This window comes from Tamandua tetradactyla, chromosome 6 (assembly GCF_023851605.1).
Source record: "Tamandua tetradactyla isolate mTamTet1 chromosome 6, mTamTet1.pri, whole genome shotgun sequence".
In the NCBI taxonomy this organism is placed as follows: domain Eukaryota; kingdom Metazoa; phylum Chordata; class Mammalia; order Pilosa; family Myrmecophagidae; genus Tamandua; species Tamandua tetradactyla.
In genome coordinates this window covers 125608937-125631353 of record NC_135332.1, presented here as the reverse complement: position 1 = coordinate 125631353, position 22417 = coordinate 125608937, and the positions used below count along the sequence as shown (strand labels likewise).

The 22417-nt window shown below is 38.4% G+C and overlaps 1 protein-coding gene across 1 annotated transcript in view; it reads right to left on the bottom strand.

Moving 5' to 3' along the window:
* CHMP4C (charged multivesicular body protein 4C) overlaps nt 1–13567 on the bottom strand; it is a 33465-nt gene extending 19898 nt beyond the window's left edge. The window contains exon 1 of the mRNA XM_077167094.1: nt 13192–13567. Within this exon, the coding sequence (XP_077023209.1) occupies nt 13192–13381 (190 nt within the window). The 5' untranslated portion in view covers nt 13382–13567. The remainder of the gene's footprint in view (nt 1–13191) is intronic.
* Between the last annotated feature and the right edge of the window lie 8850 nt (nt 13568–22417).

The following is a 22417-nucleotide window of genomic DNA, read 5'->3' as shown; positions in this document are numbered from 1 at the left end:
GGTGATTAATTAATATTATAAAGTGTAAAAAGAGAAGAAAGATTTCCATGTATGGAAGATCAGCGACCTCTCCCACCTCCACAGTCAAAGGAAATTAAAGTTATTTTCCAAGAGAGAAGACACTCCTCCCCTCACTCTTAGGAGTTCATGGTTTTCTTTTGGAGATGAGGCACTTTTTACTTTACTTACAGAAAAAAATCAGGAAGAGGGGATTGTGATTAAATCCACAAGTAGATATGTGTACCTATGTATGTAATTTTATATCATATATATATAATATGGTTCTACTTTCTATTTGTAAAAGAAGTATTCCTTGTCCGTATGAGGCAACAATAATTTAGGGAATTGGGCAAATGGGCCCCTGACTTGTTAGTACTATATCATATGAAGTTTAAGAACCAACAAACTATGTCCCTATAACACCTTTCAGTTCCTCCTACAATCTATGATTGTAGACTATCCTTTTGAGATCCTATAGTCAACAATATTGGAAAATAAGTAGCTCCTATCCTCAAAGCGACTATTATTTCTTGAAATTCTTCAAGACTAGGTTTACCTTGAAATTGGTGTGAACTATATCGTTCTTTAAGTTTTCAAGTCACGAGAAGTTACGTAACTTAAAATTTTTAAACTGCTCACAAAATCATCAAACCTGGGCTCCTGTACAGATGATCTTAAAAATATGTACAAATTGGTTTAACATAATCATAATTTTTTTGCTGCAGTTAAGGTTTTGAGTTAGAATAATATCCTTTGTTCAAACATCAAAGTTATATTTACTTTCACTTTACATGCATTACATAAATGGAAAGAACTGGTAATGTAAATAGCACTACTCAATGAGAAAACCCTGTTGGACAAAGCTAATGCCACAGTACGTATGACAGGCTCATTAGGACTATGTAGTATATAATACTATGTGAAAGAACCCAAAGGACTCACTAGAAATGTTTAAAAAGAGAGTAAGATTCCCTAAGTGCTTCCCAAATATTTGGTTGCATAATTTTATAGATTTATACCTCTAAATTTATATTTAAGCCAAATATAAAAGCATAGACTTTATTCATTTAAGCTTGATGTTGACCTTAAATTTTATTTTCAAAGAACTTAAACTTTAATGCAAGGATTCCCAATCATCAACAAAGAATGATCTACTTTTCCTTTCTTATAATTTAAAATCACCATTCTTGTTTGCTTGCTTTTTGGCAGCTGTTTTGTTTTGACCTGTTTTAAGGGAAGTGATTATGTTGTTGGTATTTTAAGCACTAGATTGGGAAAGAGTTAATGGAGGTTGCAGGGAAAGGGGCTTCTAGCTATTCCCCCATCCCCTCCTTAAAAATACCCAACCACAAGCTAGAAAGGGCTTGGCAATGGCTGCTAACCTCCTCATTGACCTGGATGGGCTTTAAGAGTCACTGGTCAAGGTTTAGGAGCTTTAAAGCATGACCAGATAAACTTTGCCAAAAGCAATTCTCTACTAGCACCACCTGAATGAGATGAGGAGTCAAAATCTCTAGTACAAGAAAGTCTATTATTCAGGAAATGGCTTTTGTACTTTATGCCTAATCCCAAGTGTTGCTTTATTTGTTCCTTCTCTTTCTGCAAGCTTTTAAGCCAATCATATATTTGTTAGAACTGCTATGAAATGATAGAAAGAGTAGAAGAAATTAAAATTACTACCATGTGCTGAAAGTTCAGATTATGGTTTTACTAAAGCAGATGATTGAAATACGTTTTAAAAATTAAAGCCTTGGGCGGGCCACGGTGGCTCAGCAGGTAAGAATGCTTGCCTGCCATGCCTGAGGACCCGGGTTCGATTCCCGGTGCCTGCCCATGTAAAAAAAAAAATTAAAGCCTTAATATTATCTGTAGATTCCAAGTATATGTAATAATTTTGTGCCTTAAAATTACAAATAGATTCACAGGTACTTAAGTATATTACATAAAAATGAATACCAAAGTAGATCATGCATGTTCCCTCCAACTCCAAACGAAAGCAATGTAACTAAAATTTCAACATTGGATCTCTTGTATTATACTCACTGGTTAGAGTAGTCTATATTTTTCTTTTTTGCTATCCTGAAAATGATGTGGTACTAATATATAAGTGGTACTAAATACTGATAAATACTCCTGTAATACTAAGTACATCTGAGGTGAAGAAGCACTCTTCTGCCTTAGTTTATTGGAACTATATAAATTTTGTGAATTTGGCACAATTTTGGTATGAGTAGTAGATTTTCTACCTTATTCTAGTTTATTTTGACTGATTAAACAGATTACAAAATAGTATAAATCAAAGAAAATTACGTATCTTTGCTTACTATAAATATTTCTCAAAATGCAGTACTCTATTTTCCAGCCTAGCAAAATTTACTTGCAGAATATTAATGATGAATGTGCAAATATTTATCAAATTGTCCCCTTAAGGGACTGTGGAAAAAACATGGAGCTACTAAACTTCCCTGCCTGGAGAATTCCTGACATTCACTCAAGCATTAGAGAATCCCAATTTAACAAACCTCAATCTTAAGGCTTGTTCATATGAAAATTTATCTCTACAATGGTGAAGTTAAGTCAACTTATAACCATGCCTAAGAGCTACCCCCAGAGAACCTCTTTAGTTTCTCAGATGTAGCCTCCCTTCAAATAAACTCAATTCTGGTACAAATGACAGCCAGGGGATAAAAGCCTCCCTGGAAACTTGGGACATGACTTCCAGGGATGAGCCTAGTCCTGCATCGTGGGACTGAAAATGCCTTCTTGACCAAAAGGGTGAAAAAGAAATGGGACAAAACAAAGTTTCAGTGGCTAAGAGATTTCAAATAGCATTGAGAGATCATTCTGAAGGTTACTCTTACGCAAGCTTCAGCCAGACATTACAAATTACCAGAGAATGGCAAGTCACAACCAAAAATATTCCTGAAAACCCTAAAGAATATTCTAAGTTCTAGCTAAGACTCTATAAAAGTTTTAGTAAGTTTATTTCTTCCAAAACTTAAGTCCTCTAGATTGTTCCTAGGCCAGATAAGCCCTGAAACTCAAAGGTGCCAGTTTCTCCAAGTATATCAATCTGTTTCATTCCTCTACCCCATAAGGTCAGCATCCCTTTCCAGCACAAAGATATTAAAATGGTCATTACCTACATATCCTTGAAGATTGAGAGAATGGTCAAATGAGAGGGAGGAGGTGTAACTGAGATATCAGAATTTAACGAACAATTACGACTACTGACTCATTATGTAGATATTTCTTTTTAGCTTCTAGTGTATTATAATAGCCGGAAGGAAATACCTGAAATTGTTGAACTGTAATCCAACAGCCTTGATCTTTGATAATGACTGCATAGCTATATAGCTTTTACGTGTGACTGTGCAATTGTAAAAGCCTTTTGACTGACACTGCTTTTATCCAGTATATGGGTAGATGAGTAATAAAATAAGATCTGCATGAAAAAAAAAATTCTGGAATATGGGGGAAAAAATACTCCTATGTAAACTATGGATAATAGTTATGCTACTACTTTAATAATCTTTCAACAATTGTAACAAATGTAACTACTGTTTAAAAAGTTAAAACAAACAAACAAACAAAAGGGATATTATCAATTGGAGCAAACCTTCCACACCAATGCAAGTGTTGGTGGTGTGGTGGTAGATAGGACTCCTGTATTTTATGCATGATTGCTCTGCAAACGAACAACTTTGCTAATAAAATTTTTAGTTAAAAAAATATATATATATATTTAGCATACTGCTCCAAATTCATGAAGGGGGAAAAAATCTAACATATTTCAAAACTATATATAATGTTTCAAAACCCATGAAGCAGTACCAGCTACTCTCCTAGAAAGCACATGTACGCAAAGTAAAAACAGTGCCCCAGATAGTTGAGAGAATGAGACTAGAACACAAACATTCTATGACAAAGCTTCTGAGGAAATAGAAAAGACTATGATTACTAGAAGCCAATAATGGTTCACTAAGATAAAAAAAAATACTAAACTAATGTATGTTTAGCCTTGTGGGTTGCTGAATGCTAAATCAAAGAAAAACCACAGACTCTCCACTTGTCTTCTAATCTGACTGAACATCAAAATTATCCAGAAATCAGCTTATTCGAATATCATATATTTACATGGTACCTCAAATAGGGAGTGAGATCTTGTTGGTTTGCACAGGTTAGTATAAAGCCCTGGTACATCCCATAGTAGTTTAGGCAGAGGATTAAAAAGTATTTGCAAAGTCTCCCTGAGGGACTGGGGAAAAAAGCGGATATATTAAACCTCCCTACCTGGGAAAGACCTGATATTCTTACAAGCACTGGTGATGGCCAAGTTAATGGGCTAGGCCCTCGATCTTGGGGCTTGTCCTTAAAAAACTTACTCCTGCAAAGGAGTAACTAAGCCTACTTGTGATTATACCTACAAGTCACCCCCAGAGAACCTTTTTATTGCTCAGATGTTGCCTCTCTCTCAAAGCCAACTCAGCAGGTGAATGCATTGCCCTCCCCCTGTGTTGGATATGAGCGTAAATCTCCCTGGTAATGTGGGGCATGACTTCTGGGCATGAAACTGGCCCTGGCAGCACAGGATGCAGAAAGCCTTCTTAGTCAAAAAGGGGGAGAGAAATAAAATCAAATAAAGTTTCAGTGGCTGAGAGATTTCAAATAGAGTTAACAGGTCATTCTGGAGGTCATTCTTATGCAGTCTATAGATACATAGAATTGAACAGTTTTTGGTGTAGTAGAGTAGCAAAAAGGGAAATAACTGAAACTGCTGAACTGCAATCCCATAGCCTTGATTCTTGAAGAATGATTGTATAACCATATAGCATTTACAGTGTGACTGACACTCCCTTTATCCTGTATATGGATGATGAGTAAGAAAATAAAGACAAAAAATAAATATATAATAGAAGGTATGGGGGTATGGGATGTTTGGAGTGTTCCTTTTTACTTTTATTTTTATTCTTATTTTTATTTTTTTTGAGTAATGAAAAGAGTCAAAAAACAATTGTGCATGGTGATAAATACACAGCTATGTGATGATATTATGACCCACTGACTGGACACCATATGTAGAATGTTTGTATGTTAAGAATGTTTGTATGTTTGGTTGTTAAGGTTTACGATAAAAATATTTTTTAAAAATCGATTCTGATGATGAATGCACAGCTATATGATAATACTATGAACCAAGATTTTACATTCTGGATGATTATATGGTATGTGAATATAAAATATATATCAATAAAAATGCATTAAAAAATTATCCAGAAAGCTTTGAGGAGTGCACTTCTCTACCATGTTCCAGATCTCCTGAAAGGGAATCTCTTGACGTGTCATTTTAAAAAGCTCTCTAGATGAATATCTAGATGAAGTTACCACTCTATTATTTCACTTCAAGACCTGCTCTAGTTTGCTAGCTGCCAAATGCAATATACCAGGGATGGAATTGCTTTTTAAAGGGGGAATTTAATAAGCTGCTAGTTTAAAGTTCTAAGACCAAGAAAATGTCCTAATTAAAACAAGACTATAGAAATGTCCAATCTAAGGCATCCAGGGAAAGAGACCTTGGTTCAAGTAGGCCGATAAAGTTCAATGTTTCTCTCTCAGCTGGAAGAATACATGGCAAACATGGTGGCATCTCCTGGCTTTCTCGTAGCTCTACAAAAGATACTTTCTCCAAAATGTTTCCTCTTTTTAAAGGATTCCAGTAAATAACTCCACCTTCAGTGGGTGGAGACACACCTCCATGGAAATCACCTAATCAAAAGTTACCACCTACAAAATTGGGTGGTTCACATCTTCATGGAAACAATCAAAATGCTCCCACCCAGAAATACTGAATGAGAATTAAAGGGCATGGCTTTTCTGGGGTCCACCACAGATTCAAAACAGCACATTCCACCCTTTGGACCCCAAAAAGACATGCTCTTTCCAAATGCAAAATACATTCATTCCATAACAATATCGGAAAACCTTAAACCTTTCCGCAGCAAAACAAATGAAGTACAAAATTAGAGGCAGTATAAAATCTCATCAAGTCAGTTACAGGCATGGTCTGTCCTAAGGCAAAATTTTCTCCATTTGCTCTGGACCTTTGAAAACTCATAACAAGTTATTTGCTGCCAACATACAAAGGAGGAACATTCACAGGATACACATACACATTTCCATAGGGAGGAAGGAATACAGGGGTCACCAGACCCATACAGTTTTGAAAACTTGCAGGGAAAAGTCCATTAGATTTCAAAGTCTGAGAGTTATTTATCCTCAAGGCTTTAGAAAGCGGCAGTCCCACCCTTTCCAAAAGCCTAGGCAAAGGCCTGCCTCTTTCTGAATACAACTTTGGGGGACACTGGGGAGACCACCTTTTTCTCGGCTCCACCCTCTTCAAGCATTGGGGCCACACTCGAGCCCTCTGCCATCTCCGGGGCACACATTCAACCCCTCCATGTCATGGCAGCCAGGCTCTCCCCAAACCCCAAGGAATGTGTGGCATGCCTCTTCCACAGCAATGAGGTGGAAGGCCCATCCTCTGCCTTTGGTGCAAACTCACCCTCTCCATAGGCTTGGGTGGGTCCACTCTCCTGGCCCAAGGCTTCTTGACTTCAGACCTCAGCCTCCATGGTTTTGTCTCTTTTTCCTCCAATGTGTCCCTTCTCTGAACCCCCCAGTCCAGACTGGCAGTGGCTCTGTTTATACAGGTCCCACAGCACTCTCATTGGCTTTCTATGCAGTAGTGTTGGATCATGCCCATCAGACATAAGGAGTTTCCACAAATCCTTCCTGGATAACTCCATGGCCAATCCTGGCTTTCTCGGAAATGGCTGACTGGTTCCACATTTGGTTAAATCCTCACACAGGATGCTATTCTCTGGCATCTCCCTTTCTGGAGGCCAAGAATTTTCCAGGACCTCAATTTCTGGTTTCGTTTTACTCAAGAGTTCAGTTTTCAGCTTATCTCTCTCCTGTCGCATTTCACTATAAACTGTGAGGAGAAACCAGACTGCCCTTTTGACATTTAATTTGGAGATCTCTTCTGCTAAATATCCAAGTTCATGGCTTTTAAAATCTGCCTTCCAGCCAAAACCACCAGTCAACTTTGCCAGATTATCTGCCATTTTAAAACAAGGATTGTCTTCCTTCCAGTTTGTAATGACACGTGCCTCATTTCTGTCTAGAGCTTCAATACTGGTATCTTTAGAGTCCACATTTCTGCCAACAGTCTCTTCAAAGTACTCTAGGCCTTCTCTATCAGGCTCCTCACAACTCCTCCAAAGTCTTCCCCTTATCCATTTAAAAAGCTGTTCCAACATGTTTGGTATTTGCAAAACCACAGCAGCACCACACTCTTGGTACCAAAATCTGTTCTAGTTTTCTAGCTGCTGGAATGCAATATACCAGAAACAGAATGGCTTTTTAAAAGGGGGTGTGGAGACAATTTTGTTTTAGGACTATAATTCACAAGGCATATTAGAGTATTCTTGGAGAAATAAGATGACAAGGGCTAGAAATGTGGTTCAGGTATATTCATAGATGAACAATTAAACTCACTGAATATTGATCTGTCAAACTGGGAAACACGCCTTAGCTGAATCTCAAATGAAACGTTGCTAATATGCAGAAGATATCCCAGAATGAAGTTTCTAGTGCCATGCCATAAGTCTATGGTTCTATCTTATTAAATATCTTAAAGACAATGAAAATAATAAAAAAAGGCTGCTGATTAAATTTGCGGCTGATTCAACTAAAAGAAACAGCTCATGGATAAAAGAGTAAATTTGAAATTCAAACAAATCTTGGTAAATTTTAAGACTCACTGAAAATAAGACAATATCCAAAAGAAAGAAATGAAAATATTGTATGCAAGCTTAACATATTGATTCAAATAAGAGGGAGGGTAAATCTAGCTGTGTGCTTTAACTGTTTCTAAACTCAATGTGGAAAAAGCAAATGATATGGCATCTGAAAAAGTATATGCAAACTTAAGATGTATTAGCAGAACAGAAGAGACAACAAACCCCAGACTTCTGTGCTGGTCAGATGTAGGACTGTGAGTGAAAGTGTTAATCTGTGTGGGATTCTTGCCAGGGCTCAGAGGGTAGAGGGATATGGGTGGGAAAGCAAGGAGTATAAAAACTACAGCTTAAGTGAGCAGGGTTCCCACAGCTGGTTCAGATGTTTTAAGTTCCCCCACTATGGTGGTATGAAAGGCCAAAGTCGAGCTCCTGAGGTGAGGGAAGGAAATTGGGAATCGAGGTTGAGGGAAGGATCACATCTTCATTGATTCATCTTCTCCAGAAGAAAGTGGGGTTTTCCACTAGAGAGTGAGGCCTGGCCTAGGTATTGGTTGTTAATGTTCCAGGAATAAATTCCATTTTTTGCTAGGCCCCAGAACGCACAGAGTGTGCTATATATATATACATAGGACGATCAGAGGCCAGCAGAACAACTTATTATGATGGCTGGTTGTAATCTGAATATTGGGTAACTCTGAGACCCTTCATAGCTAGTATGGAGTTATAGTAACATAAGGCCTTCCCAAAACAAACCAAATTCAGGTGACTGATGAGGACCTGTGAGAAGGTCCCAGAAAATTTCTTGAGAGAAACAGAGGGGAAGGTGCACCGATATTTTTCATCTAGGTCTCTGAATAACGATGACGGAGGGAGAAACAGAGTAGAGTAGATCCTTTCAGTTTACAACTCATTGAATAATACATCACAGGTTTTCAAACTGTGGTAGGCATGAGAATCACCGAGCTATTTGTTTAAAGCTCAGAAATCTGGACCCTACACCCAACCTACCAAATTAGAATCTTTAGAGGCATATTGAGTGTACGTTTTAACAGGCACCCTCAAGGAATTCTGATATAGGTCATCTGAAAGGCACATTTTGAGAAACTCTCTTAAGAAAGGAGGTCACCAGGTAAGTTATACCTCCCAAGAGGAACTTCCATCAAGGTCTCACAGTCAGGGGCTGTCTTGTGTTACTTGAACCATGCTTCTGCCCTCAGTATTTGGCATTCAACTGGCTGACAGTGCTGCAATTCTCTTCATTCAGAGGCCTTCTGGTCCCCAGTGTCTAAGGGAATATAGCGCTATGACAAGTGCAACAAAAAGGAAACTCAATAGGCCACAGACGTTTTTCCCACTGAGCTAAACAAATGGGATTGTTCAGAGTTCCCACTCCAAGGAAGACCAACCTTGCATCATGATTCCAAGAACAAATTCATCCTTAACAAAAAAAAATAGCGCAGACTTCAAAGTTGAATGAGTTTAAGAACCAGGGAAGCTCTGCCTTTGTGACTGATTTCACCAAACAAACACCTGATGAAGAGGTCCCGTGCCTGAGCACCACATTTTCACTGGAATCGTGTGTAATGATACTGATTAGGGGGCTGGGGCCTGCTGATAAGCCCAGACTGGCTCCCCCTGCCCCCCTTTTTGAATTACACTTTTGGAGTTGCTGCTCAGCCCAGGCTGAGGTAAGCAACAGAGCCAGAACTAAGATGAGGAGAGAAAGTCAACGAAAGGTGTAAAATTGAAGGAGCACTCACTCTCAGGGTTGTATAAGTGTGTCCTAGGCACCTCACTCACCTCAACCTAGACCAGCCCTGGTGAGCAAGGGGTTACTCGAAGTGAAGAAGGTGAGGCTGAAGGAAAGGAGACTTAGAGGAGAAGCGGTTGCTGTCCTCACTTAGGTGAAAGCCTTCATGGGCAGACAGTATAGACTTAGTCAACGTTTTCCAGATTGGGCCAATGATTGGAACTTAGTAGGAAGCAGATTTCAACTTTTTAAAAATGAAAATTAACAAAGCATCCCAAGAAGTGTTTTACACAATAATGTCACATAGTTTCTAAATAGCAGGGTAAGGCTGGGAATCAAATCCAGGAATGCCTGCTTTGAAGGCCAGGCTCTACCCTATAATACCAAGTTATTTTCTAACAAATGTGTGAAAATTGAACAGGGACATTATATTTAAGCAAAAGTCCAAAGACCATCTCTTAGTGATATTATTTTAAAAATTTCATAAGGGAGTTTGGGAAAGATGACCTCTAAGGTGTGTCACCAAACCAGTATTGCTGGAAGTGTTTGCAGTATGCTGAGATATCGATATCCTTCCGTTCTCCACGTGACCAGCCAGGAGCATCAAGACTTCCTCTCCGCTTGTCCCTGGCTACCTCCTGGTTATCCCAGTGAGATACAGAAACAGAACCATTTTCCACAGGTGCCACGATGTTCAAAAGTTAAGAAGCACTGCAAAAACTAAGAGAACTTGCATTTCTACTCCCATTAACATAACTATTGATTTAGGTTTTTTGATCCTTGCCCTGGCTAGAATCAGCTGAGGAGACTTTTAAGAAATACTGATGTCTGAGCCCAACCCCAGCGAATTATACTAGAATCTACGGACATAGGATACATGCATCGAGGTGGCTTTAATATATCAGCCAGGGTTAAAAGCTGCACTAGAACGCAGTGCAGAAGAAGTAGAAAAACAATTAAGAGATGCATAAGAAGTTTATTTTTCCATAAAGCAGAGTTAGCAGCTATAAAAAAAGGAGTTATATGATAATTTGAATAACATAATGCATTGAAGAATCTCTGATCTCCTCGAGTTTTTAATAAGACCATCAATCTTGCTATAATTGTTACTGTTTCAGACCAACAGGACATTGAAGAGCATGGCTATTGCAAAGTCAGTTTGGTGATACACACTCGTAGGTTATTTTTAATAGGTAACCGTACTTGCAAAGAAGTTCAAGGTGAGCAAAATTAGCTACCCCTGCACACTAAAGTTATACTGAAAGTAAGTTTCAGACCAAGATACAAATATATATACAAACACTTGCAAGCAGGCAAAAACAGTTCACACTCAACCTGTTCTGTAAGCTCAGTGAAGTCCCAGTTCTATGTCTTTTAGGTGCTCTAATACACCTTATAGCAAAGACTCTCTGAGGCAGGATTCTAAGCCCTCTGGGAGACACACTGGATCAGAAATCCACCTGAATTGGTAATAATGCAAATTACAATCATTCTAACAATGGTTTTGGATAGCACAGCGCCCATATAGTACTAAGTATATTGTATTTCATTTAACCATGTGCATGAAAATATCTCTTGATGGTTACTGGAAAATCATAACTATGTCTATATGAAGTCATCTGATTCATTTCGAAGATGTTGATTTTGACAGTGTACCAATACGTAGAACTGTGATTGAATTCCTTTTAAAATTTAGATGGCAAAGGACCTCATGCTTCCCTCTTCCCTCTTCCAGGGTCACTATAAACCCAGGTCTGGGCTAGCAGCAGCAAAGCTCCCATGGATAAGTGAAAAAGAATAAATGGTTTTTCTAACACCAGTTGGCTATTTGCACTTTGTACTTGCATCTGTAACTTCCCCGGTTATAAGACATTCATAGAGTGATGCTCCTAGTATTGCCTTTAAATGATTTTGCTGTCTTTATTTTAAAAGTCTGCATGTGATACACTTTACTACATAGCCAAATGTAGTAAATGTTGGAGAACATTTCTGAAAAAAATCCATAATATCCATATTATCTTTGAATTTTTTGTCTTCTGAAGTCACATCTACATTTCTAACTTTTCCTAGAAACAGATGTTCAATTTTCACGTTTTTTAGACCATTATTTATGGAGCAACCACTGTAGATAAAACTATATATGGGTTCAAACGGATGACAGAATAAAAGGAAAAACACATTTGACTGACACTAAGTAAACGTCAGAGCACATATCAAACTGAAGAGGAAGGTTGAATATCAGAATGGTCAAAGATTTTTTAAGCAAGCCATAATGGCCTTTTAGATATTGCCATTTAATAACTTCCAAAATATTTTCAGTAAATTAAAAACAGTATTCAATATTAAGTTCTAAAGCAAGCTAGACTGCTAGACAGTGGACAAATGTTATATGCAGTAGCTGAGAAAAATGGCACGACCTTTTTTACGGTCGATGAGTGGGCACAAATGTATCAGGCACACTTTTATGGGAAGAGGCAGGGTGCACAAAGTCTGCTCCAGAAGGCATCATTCCTTTCCCACGTTAAACAACGGTAGCATCATTTAGGGTGAGCTAGATATACCCAAGACTTCATTATGTAATATTTAAAAAGCCCAAGAGAGGATGCAAATGGTCAGGGTTTGGTAGTGAGCAGAATTTGGTATTGCTACCTCTTTCTTGACCTGCTGGTCTATTTTGACCCTGTGTTACAAAAGCAAATCACTTCAACCTCTGACTGGGTTTTTATATTTGCCAGGGACACTGCTTAGATCTCTTCTCTATTTTAGATCTACTCCCTAAAGAGAGAGCCATACACTGAAGAAACCAAGCCTGGCAAAGTACAAAGGGTACAAGGAGCACCTAGAATCATTTACTGATTAAAAGTCCCTTGTGTGTGACAAAGGACAATGATAGAAAAATTAATTCTACAACTTTCTTTTTTGTATAAGACCTAACTACAGAGAAGCTAACTAAAGTTTTCAACAGCTGAGGAGCAAATTAAACAAGGATTTACAAGAATATGCTTCACTGTAGAGTACACACCAGTTAAAAAGTGTGCTTCAGCACAAATACAGCAGAAAACTTATTTAATGTTGGAGTCTGCAGGGTCAAAACTAAGTGAGATGAACCAGGAGCAAAATTTAAGAGGGTGCCAAAAAACTCATTAATCGAGACAATATTTTAATACAGTATTTTTTTAAAACCACAAAAAATGCAAGACAAAAATCCATGATGTACAAAATAGCATGGATATTTAAATAAAGAAAAATATTTAAATAAAGAAGAGCCTGAGACAAAAGAAAATAACCACTAATTGCATCCTGACCTTAAGGTTTTGATATTTTGTTGAGCACAGATTTTTTTTCATTATTCTGAGTTTTTAAAATACCACATTCAAATATTATTTACCTTGATTACTGAGTTTTTTGGCTCTCCCTTACATTGTACCATCCAGGTGAGTGTGTCGCTCAGCTCACACCAGTCCCTACCCTGGGGGTCGGTACCAGTTCCTCTAAAGGTTGAAGGGGCAAAAGCTGAAGCTGGTTCCCACCTGGCCTCCTGGAGGGTGGGAATGCCGTGGGCTGGACTGTCTCCAAGGAAAGGGCTGGCAGCAGGTGGGTGAGAGCTCACGCCTGGGAGCCAGACCCCGGGCCTACCTCGCTTATTGTGCGGGCCGTGCTTCTTGGCCAGGCTGAGTTCTCTCTGGATTCGATTTTCCAGGTACTCTTGTTTCTTGCCCAGCATCTCTTCAGTCTCCCGAAGTCGGGCCAGAGCCTCCTGGGGGCTGGGAGCAGCTCGGCTCTTAGAAGAGCCTCCTCCTTTAAAGAACTTGCCCAACTTGCTCATGGTTGTGAAGTTAAGGGGAGAGTGGTATCGGGGGAGTCTCAGGAGCTCCCCGGGGCCGCGCCTGGGGGGACAGGCGAGGGAAAGAGTCTACTGGGGGCCCCGGGCTTGGAAGGCGGAGCTCAAGAGTATCAACAAGTGGTTGAGGGCAGGTGACACACAGTCCTGGGCATTTCCTGGCCGCAGGCTCCGCCCCGCCCCTCGGCGGCTGTAGGGCGGGGGAGGCACGGGAGTGGGCCTGGCAGGCCGGCGCCGCTCGGCCCTTGGGAATTAAGGCAGAGCAGAGAAAGAATTGACAAGACCGAAAAGACCGCGGCAAAGCAAGCTGCTGCCTTATCCACCCTGGAGGCTCATCCAAGCGAGTAGGACTAGTTTGTGAAAACCTCAGAGAAAAGCGAACCAGTGTTCCAGGAGTCTCGTGCTGTGCCTGAAAACATGTGTGTAATGAATGAGCTTTGCTTACTCGGATAAGCAAAATGCTTTATTTCAAGCATGCGGAGCGTGTACTCCTAGTGTTCCTGGATTCAGGTCTCTGTCCTTGTGAATAAGCATATTCAGACATTTTCCGCCAGTTAGTTGTATGTTGTGTGGGTATGAGTGTGTGCCCGCGGTACTTCGAGGACAGTTGCCTGCCACTGTAAAGCAGATATATGGGCAAGTAGTTTATTCTAGGAGCACTTTGTTTCACAGGGCTTGCTTTGCATGTGTAGAATCATGGCAGGCTGCCAGGTGGCATAGTGGATTCTGGATCATTCCTACATGGATTTGAAGTTGGTGGAAGAAGACCATCATCTCTGTTGCTAATGTCAGGAGTTCTGAATGTGTTTTGAGGTTGCGTTCAATTGAGTAAGGAAGCTGAAGCTTTCGATGTGATTGTCGGCGCATGGAAAACCTCTAATGGGGCTGCCTCCTGTGTGGGTCCTTGTCAAATGGCTTTACAGACACACCTAAGTAATGTAAAGGAAAGACTGTCCTAAAAAAAAAGAAATTCTTTTGTTTGTGCTCACACTCTCACTCCCATCTATTAAAGCTGCAAGCAGAGTTTGGCAAGAGGACAGCAATAGGTGATGATTATAGATGATGCAATGCAATTGAAAATCTGTGCCAAGTATGCTACAACAGAGTAAAATATGTAATTGATTCTGTTCTAGCTTTAGAGGACTAGCATGTGCCCAATCTGTTACAGCCCTATTTGAGCAACATTATCCAACATTATTAGATCCCATTACTAACCTTTAGCTAACCATAGATTGTTTTAAAAAAAGAAAAAAGAAAAATCCATTACTGTGACAAAAACACCTTCACCCCCAAGATCAATAACCCAATTTTGTCTGCCGTCATACTAGCTCAGAAACTGCAAGTTGATCCACCTTATTCAACATTAGTGCAGCCAGCATCAAATTTTCCATAGAAATTGAACTTTTCCATAGGAGGCTTATAAGTACATATCTTATACACACACACGAACTTAACATTTCCCAATAACTACAGCAATTGCCCCTTCTTTCCTGCTTGACTGTCTGTAATATATATTGTACTATTTTATTATCTAAACATTTCATGAATATGTTTTGGAATTTATTTTCTCAAATAGATTTTAAATCCTTTAAAGTCAAGAAGTAGATACAGTTCCCATTGCTGGTTCATTTGACCAACCTTGTATTTCTACATTTATGGGACTGGGAATGAATGTATAGCCTGCCTTCTAGGAGCTTATCTTCTAGAGATAGTAGTAACTGCTACCATCTTTTGATCACTGACTATATGGCAGGCACAATACATGCATTATCAATAATCCTAACATAAACCTTGCAAAATAGGTAATGTTATTTTTATTTCATAGATGAAGAACCTAAGGTTCAGCTGGCAGCCTGGCCAAATCTGTATAAGCACTAAAAGTAGAAGAGATCTTTCTACTTTTGGGTCCATGGTCTTTTCACTATTCATGTGACCTAATTTTCCTCATTTTTGTGGGTTGGACCAGGGGAAGAACTCATTAAGTAGCCTTAATTAAATAACTTGGGGGTGAAGAGATTATTATGAAGCATTAACTTTAAGAGTTCCTAAAAAACCTTATTGAATGTATGGAGAGGTACCTGTAAATAGGAACTTCTCTAATATATTAAAACAGTCCCTTGCAGTTCACTAAGAAAGCACTAGGTTTTGTTGGGAGAACATGAAACAAATGAGAGAACAGAGAAACTGAAAGTTACAGTGAGGAGTTTATCCCTCCATCCCTCCCTCCCTCCATCCATCCATCCATCCATCCACGTTTTCATTCAAGATATATTTATTGAGCATCTCTATGTTCCAAGCACTGTGCTAGGTTTCGGTGATATGATTAAGGATAAGACAGAGGTATTTTCTGGCTCAACAAAGCTATAGCTGAGGTTGGAAGAAAAACAGAAGTCAAACAAGTTATCTCACAAGTAATAGACTTATAAAGTTCTAATAAGTGCTATGAAGAAATCCATGGAACCAAAAGAAGAAATAATAGAGGAACCCATCCTTGTCTTAGGGGGTTCAAAGGAAAGAGGCCTGTAAGAAAGTGACATTAGGCTAGAATTCGAATGATGAGGGAATCATTCATTCATCATTTTTTAATGAGTGTTATCACCAACACAGTTCTAGATGTTGGAGATTTGGCAGTGAACAATGACAAAAATTCAGACATTTCTGGAGCCTACTTTCTAGCTATGGGAAGACATCCAATTAATTAATTCAGATAATAATGTTATCTGTGTGCCATATGAAAATATACAGCAGGGAGTGTTAGAGAATTAAAGTTTCAAACAATGTGTGCAAAAATCTTGAGGCTGAAAGATGTGGATTTTAAAGAAGGTCAGCACAGCTGGGGCTTGGAGATAGAAGTGGAGAACATAAGATGATCTTTAGAGGTAGGCAGACTTCAGATAATATAAGCTCACATGATGTGCTAAGGATGTTGTATAATCCTAGGAGCAAATGAAAGTCAATCATAAATTAAAACAAAGACTCTAGTTATTGATTTAAAATTCAATAGGAAAATAATCAATTTTACACAATTTAATGTGTAGAAACACTAATGGCTTGCAAAGCAAGATACATTCAAATTAAAAATTCCTTTCTTCCATTAATATATAAAACTCAATAAGGAAAGGATAATACTTGCAAGCAAGCAAACTGCCCAAATATATATTAGTGTTTAATGCAGCAATGGGATAGAAAATAGATGTTTAAATCAATGATTTGGAAGCTGAAAAATAACACATTAATCTTCATTCAATACTCATCCTACAAATGTGGTTTCATAAAGAGCTCTCAGCATCAAGTATATTTTTCATTTTCTAAACTCAATTGATCTCAACTAATAAGGAGGCTGATGTTCAAAAGAATGATCTTGTTCAGGATGATTTACCATGGTTAAGATGGCAAAGGAAATTGGAAATTTATAGATCTGTTTAAAAGACCTAGATGTCAGGCTAATTGATACATTTTGGCCACCCCTTGAAATTACGTTCATTTTTAGAATGCCGAATGAACTCACTAAAGCAACAGAAAAATTACCCTTTCAACATACTGCAGAATCATCATCAAATAGTAATTTATTTAGCAGCTAAACAAGCATGCACATTCTTTTCATCAGTAATTCTCTGTTTCTTAGAACAAAAAATTCATTGTACATAAAATTCACTATCAATAATGAGTATAAAAGTAGTCATTATGAAAAATAATAATTTTGCAACAATAAAAGTTTTATTGTCTTATTTCAAAATAAAGAAATATGGTGCTTGTAACTGAGTTTTATCTGCATAGCTCTTTATCCATGTTTTCTCATACCTCTGTCCATCCCTGATCAGGAAAAACTTAAAGACCCTAAAGTTTACCAGAGTTAACTGTCCAATCTTTTCTACATCAACCACTTAATGGATATAAAATGAGATGTTCCCTCTACCTCATTGCCACCCTATAGCATAACCTATATAGCTCTTCCCAAAGTAGATTCTTATACCTTCCTTTACCTGAGTATAATCATATACAATTTTGAATATGAAATTAATCATATACAATTGTTGAGAAACACACAAATTGTCCCCAATCTAGATCATCCCCCTCTTAATTAACGATAATTCCATGCTTCCTTTTTCTCAGCCCCCAAATCTTGGAGTCATCCTTGACTCCCTTCTTTCTCTTACACTCTACATCCTATCCACCAACAAATGTGGAGAGAGAGACAGAAGTCATACAAATTATCTCGCAAGTAATAGATGATATAAAGTTCTACTAAGTGCTATGAAGTGCTCTAACTACTTTCAAAACCTGATCACTTGCCACCATCAGCACTGCTAACACCCTGTCTAAGACACTGTCATCTCTTCACCCACATTATTGCAATGGAGTACTAACCACGTGACCCCCTTGACCTTGCTACAGTTACCCTGTATAGTGAGTAGAATGACTGAGTAAATTCTTCAAGAGCTTCCCACCTCACTCTGATTAAAAGCTAAGGTTTTCACAAATGTCTTCAAGCCCCCATATGAAGCGATATCTGTCCCCAAGCTCCTTAGTCCAATATCTCCCTGTCCACATAGCCTACCACTTGCCTCTGGTCTACCCTACGCCAGCCTCACTGCCCTCCTCACTTTGACTGGAATACACTAGCCACGTCCTCACTACAGAGTCTTTGTAGTGGCTGTTCTCCTGACTACAAACCTACAAACCCCAGATATCTATTTTGCTCACTCCCTCAACTTCTTTAGGTCTTGATTTGTGTCATCTTCTCACCCACCACCTTATTCACAATTACAACTTCTACCACCTGCCAAACTCCTGTCCCCTTTCCCTGCTTAATTTTTCTCCATAGCATTTACCACCAATTATCATTCTATGGCTTGGCTTTTTTTTTTTTTTTTAATTGTTTGCCCTGACTAGAATGCTGTCCTTGAGAGCAAGGATTTTTATTGTTTTGTTCACCAGTGTATTCCCAATTCCTCAAACAGTATCTGGTATATAATAGGCATTGTATCAATATTTGTTGGATAACTGAATGAATAACTGAATGAATGAAGAAATACAGCAAGGGCAATAAAATATTCAAATGATGGTTTAACATATGAAAATATTGTGGAAACATTTCCTACCTCTGGGACTATATCATCATTCTGATTCCTAAGAGGCACCTTTAGTTCTAAGTATTAAATCTCTGAGACCAATATGCAAAGACTTGCAAAATTTCTGGCCTGTCTTAATTGGGGCAAAGGGAAATCTTTGGACAGATGTTGTGCTCAGCACTAGGAAAGGAGGTAATCACATTCACATATTGTAAATGTACTCTCTTGAAACTAACTCATATTTTAAAATAGTTTATTCCTTTTTAATAATGGGCATTTCAAGAAGTTAATAGGCGCTGTTCTCCACCATCAAAAAGTTCCTATAGTTAATTAAATGAATTATACTTGAATGTTCAATTTGTGCCGACACATAATTTAAACCACCATTTCAAAATAATTTTGTTTATGCTTATCAAGACTACTAAAATTATTTCTCAAAAGAATAATTACCTGGGAAGATGTTCCAAAGTTTCTTCTGGGGAAAACTAGTCCTTAAAAAGATGATACTTTTCAAAACACACACACGCAGCACATGTACACATGCACAGTGGCCGCTCTGATAATAGAGGTGATGGTAGCTGTGATGATGGATTTTTCTTTGCCTTACAATCTTCCTCATCACTATTAATTAGGCCTCAACATTATAAACACTCTTGATTATGCATTATGCTAACTGTTTTCAATTGCCTGCCTTTATACGTGCTGCAGTTTGCTTCTTTTGCACTTGAAATGTGACAATTAGAAGCAAACATAACATCCATTCCAAGTGTTTTTGACCAGTCCGGCAGAGTACAGCAAACTATCATGTTCATTATCCTTATTCTGAAGATTATATTTTATTAATTCAGATTAAGAGTACAGCAGCTAGATGTTAATATTGAATTATTCATTCATTGATTCTTTGGACAGTTTTTTTTTTTTTTTCGGTCTTATCATGTGCTAAGCACTGAACAATTAACTGGTGATATACATTGAATAAGACACAATTTTTTCCTCAAGGGAGAAAGAAGAGGCAAATATTAATCATTAATCATGCAGACCCAAATTTGGACACTGTGATAAAGTTTATGAAGGAACAATTCTACAAAATATGAGAATGTCTATTGTGGTAGGTAAAATAATTCTCCCCACTGAAGATGTCTATGTCCTAATCCCTGAACCTGCAAATATAGTTCCTTACATAGCAAAAGCTACTTTGCTTTGTGATTAAACTAAGGGTCTTGAAATTGGAAGGTTATCCTGGATTATCCAGGTAGGCCCATGTGGTCACAGGGTCCTTACAAAAAAAGGAGCAAGAGGGTCAGATTCAGGATTTGATAATGGAAACAGATGTGAGAAAGAGGGAGACAGAGAGAGAGAGAGAGAGAGAGAGGTGAAGATGGTACCCTTTTGACTTCAAAAATTAAGGAAGGGGCCAGGACCCCAAAGAATGTAGTCAGCTTCTAGAAGCTAGGAAAGACAAGGAAATGGATTCTGTCCTAGAGCCCAAGAAGGAATGCAACCCAGCTGATATCTTGATTTTAGAACTTATGATCTTCATAACTGTAAGATAATAAGTTTGCATTGTTTTAAACCATTAAGTTTGTGGTAATTTGTTACGTATCAATAGGAAAGAAACATATAAAACAAAGGATATGATTCAATCTGGGGCAGGTCCCAGAGCTTCTTTTAGAAAAGTGACTTTTGAGCTCAGAGCTTAAAATGAGCAGGAGATAACCTGGTAAATTTGGGAAAAAAGAGAAAACACACCAAAGGAAATATCCCTTGAGTTTGGGAGATAGGAGGTAAGTACAAATAATTTTAAATAAAAGTTAGTTGTAGGAGTGAAGGGGGAGAGCTATTTTAGATGCTAGAGAAGGGAGACAGTGGTTGAGTGATTTAGGAACTTTTAAGAAATTTTATAAAAAGGTAATGATAATAGAAGCTGTCTGAAAGTGTTTGAAGATTTCAACGAAATAATCCCCTCAATTACCTAGTATATAAAAAAATACTCGAACCACACTTCTCAGCTCTGAGAGAGTGCTGACCTGTGCAGCCTGGTCACATCTGCCCCCAATCCATGAAGGCATAATGCCAACCAGTTGCCACAGCTCTATGTATGTGCACAAAGGCACCGGTCTAAGGCCCAGTGCCTTAGACCAGCAGACACCAGGGTTACACCCCCCAGACTGGTGCAGCCAGACAGTTACATCCTCCCTGGCTGCTGGGCACCCACATTCACAAGCATCAGCATAGCATCCTCAACCTGTGCCTATACCTGCCCTGAAACAAATCACTGCACTGAGTGCCCCACCCCATGCCCTGCTTCCTGCTGCACAACCATCCCTCAAACACAAGGCCTTAGACTACTGAAAGAAATCAACTCCAAAATAAACCAATCAAGATATTTACATGGCATGAAGACAGTAGAAAATCACTAATCATATCACAATGCAGACAGATATAGCCCTGCCTAATGACCAAATTAAAACACCAGAGGAGACACAGACGTTGGAACAACTAATCAAAGATGTTCATACAACTCTACTTAATAAAATAAATGGGATAGCAAATGACATAAAGGAGATCAAGAAGACAGTAGAAGAGCATAACAAGGAATTTGAAAGAATAAATAGAAAAATAGCAGACATCATAGAGATTAAAGACTCTGTTGACCAAATTAAAAAACATACTAGAGGCACAAACACCAGATTTGAAAGACAGAAGAAAGAATAAGTGATATATAGGATAGGATAATTAACTTTGAAGACTCAAAACAGAAAATGGGAAAAAGGATGAAAAAATTTGAATGGGAACTCAGGGAAATGATAGACAAAATAAAGTGCACAAATAAAAGAATGATTGGTGTCCCAGAAGGAGAAGAGAGGAGTAAAGGGCTAGGAAGAATAGTTGAGGATATAATGAGGAAAAGCTTCCTAACCCTCATAAGGGACATAAATATACAAGTCAAGAAAGCCCAACGAACTCCAAACAGAATAAATACAAACAGGCCTTCCCCAAGGCACATACTAATCAGTCTGTCAAATTTTGAAGAGAAGCAGAAAATCCCGAAAGTGGCAAGTGAAAAACAATCTACTACATACAAGGGAAATCAAATAAGACTGAGTTCAGACTACTCAACTAACACCCTGGAGGCGAGAGGCAGTGGTTTGATCCTGAAAAAGAAAGACTTCCAGCCAAGAATTCTGTACCCAGCCGAACTGTCCTTCAAAATTGAGGGAGAGATTAAAGTTTTCACAGACAAAGAAGTCGTGAGAGAATTTGTCAACAAGAGACCAGCCCTATAAGAAATACTAAAGGGAGTTCAGCCAGCTGAAAAAGAAAGACAGGAGAGGGAGCTCTGGAGGAGGGCACAGAATTGAAGAGTACCACTAAGGGTAATTTAAAGAATACAAAGAGAAAGAGGGAAAAGTATAGATCTGACAAATGAAATAAAAAAGATAAGATGGTGGTTTCAAGAAACGCCTTTTCCGTAATAACTCTGAATGTTAACGGACCAAATTTACCAATTTACCAAATTTACAAATTTACCAATTTACCAATTTACCAAAGATACAGATTGGCAGAATGGTTAAGAAACATAATCCAGCTATATGTGCTTACAAGAGACTCATTTTAGACACAAGGATACAAATAGATTGAAAGGAAAAAGATTTTCCATGCAAGTTGTAACCAAAAGAAAGCAGGAGTAGCTATACTAATACCAGCCAAAATAGACTTTAAATTTATAGCCATCATGAGAGACAAAGAAGAACACTATATACTAATTAAAGGGTCAATTCACCAAGAAGATATAACAATCGTAAATGTTTATGCTCCCAATCAAGGAGGTCCAAAGTACATGAATAAGACCTTGGCAAAAACTGAAGAGACAGATGTTTCAACAATAATAGTAGGAGACTTCAATACACTATTCTCCTCTATAGATAGAACAACCAGACAGAACATC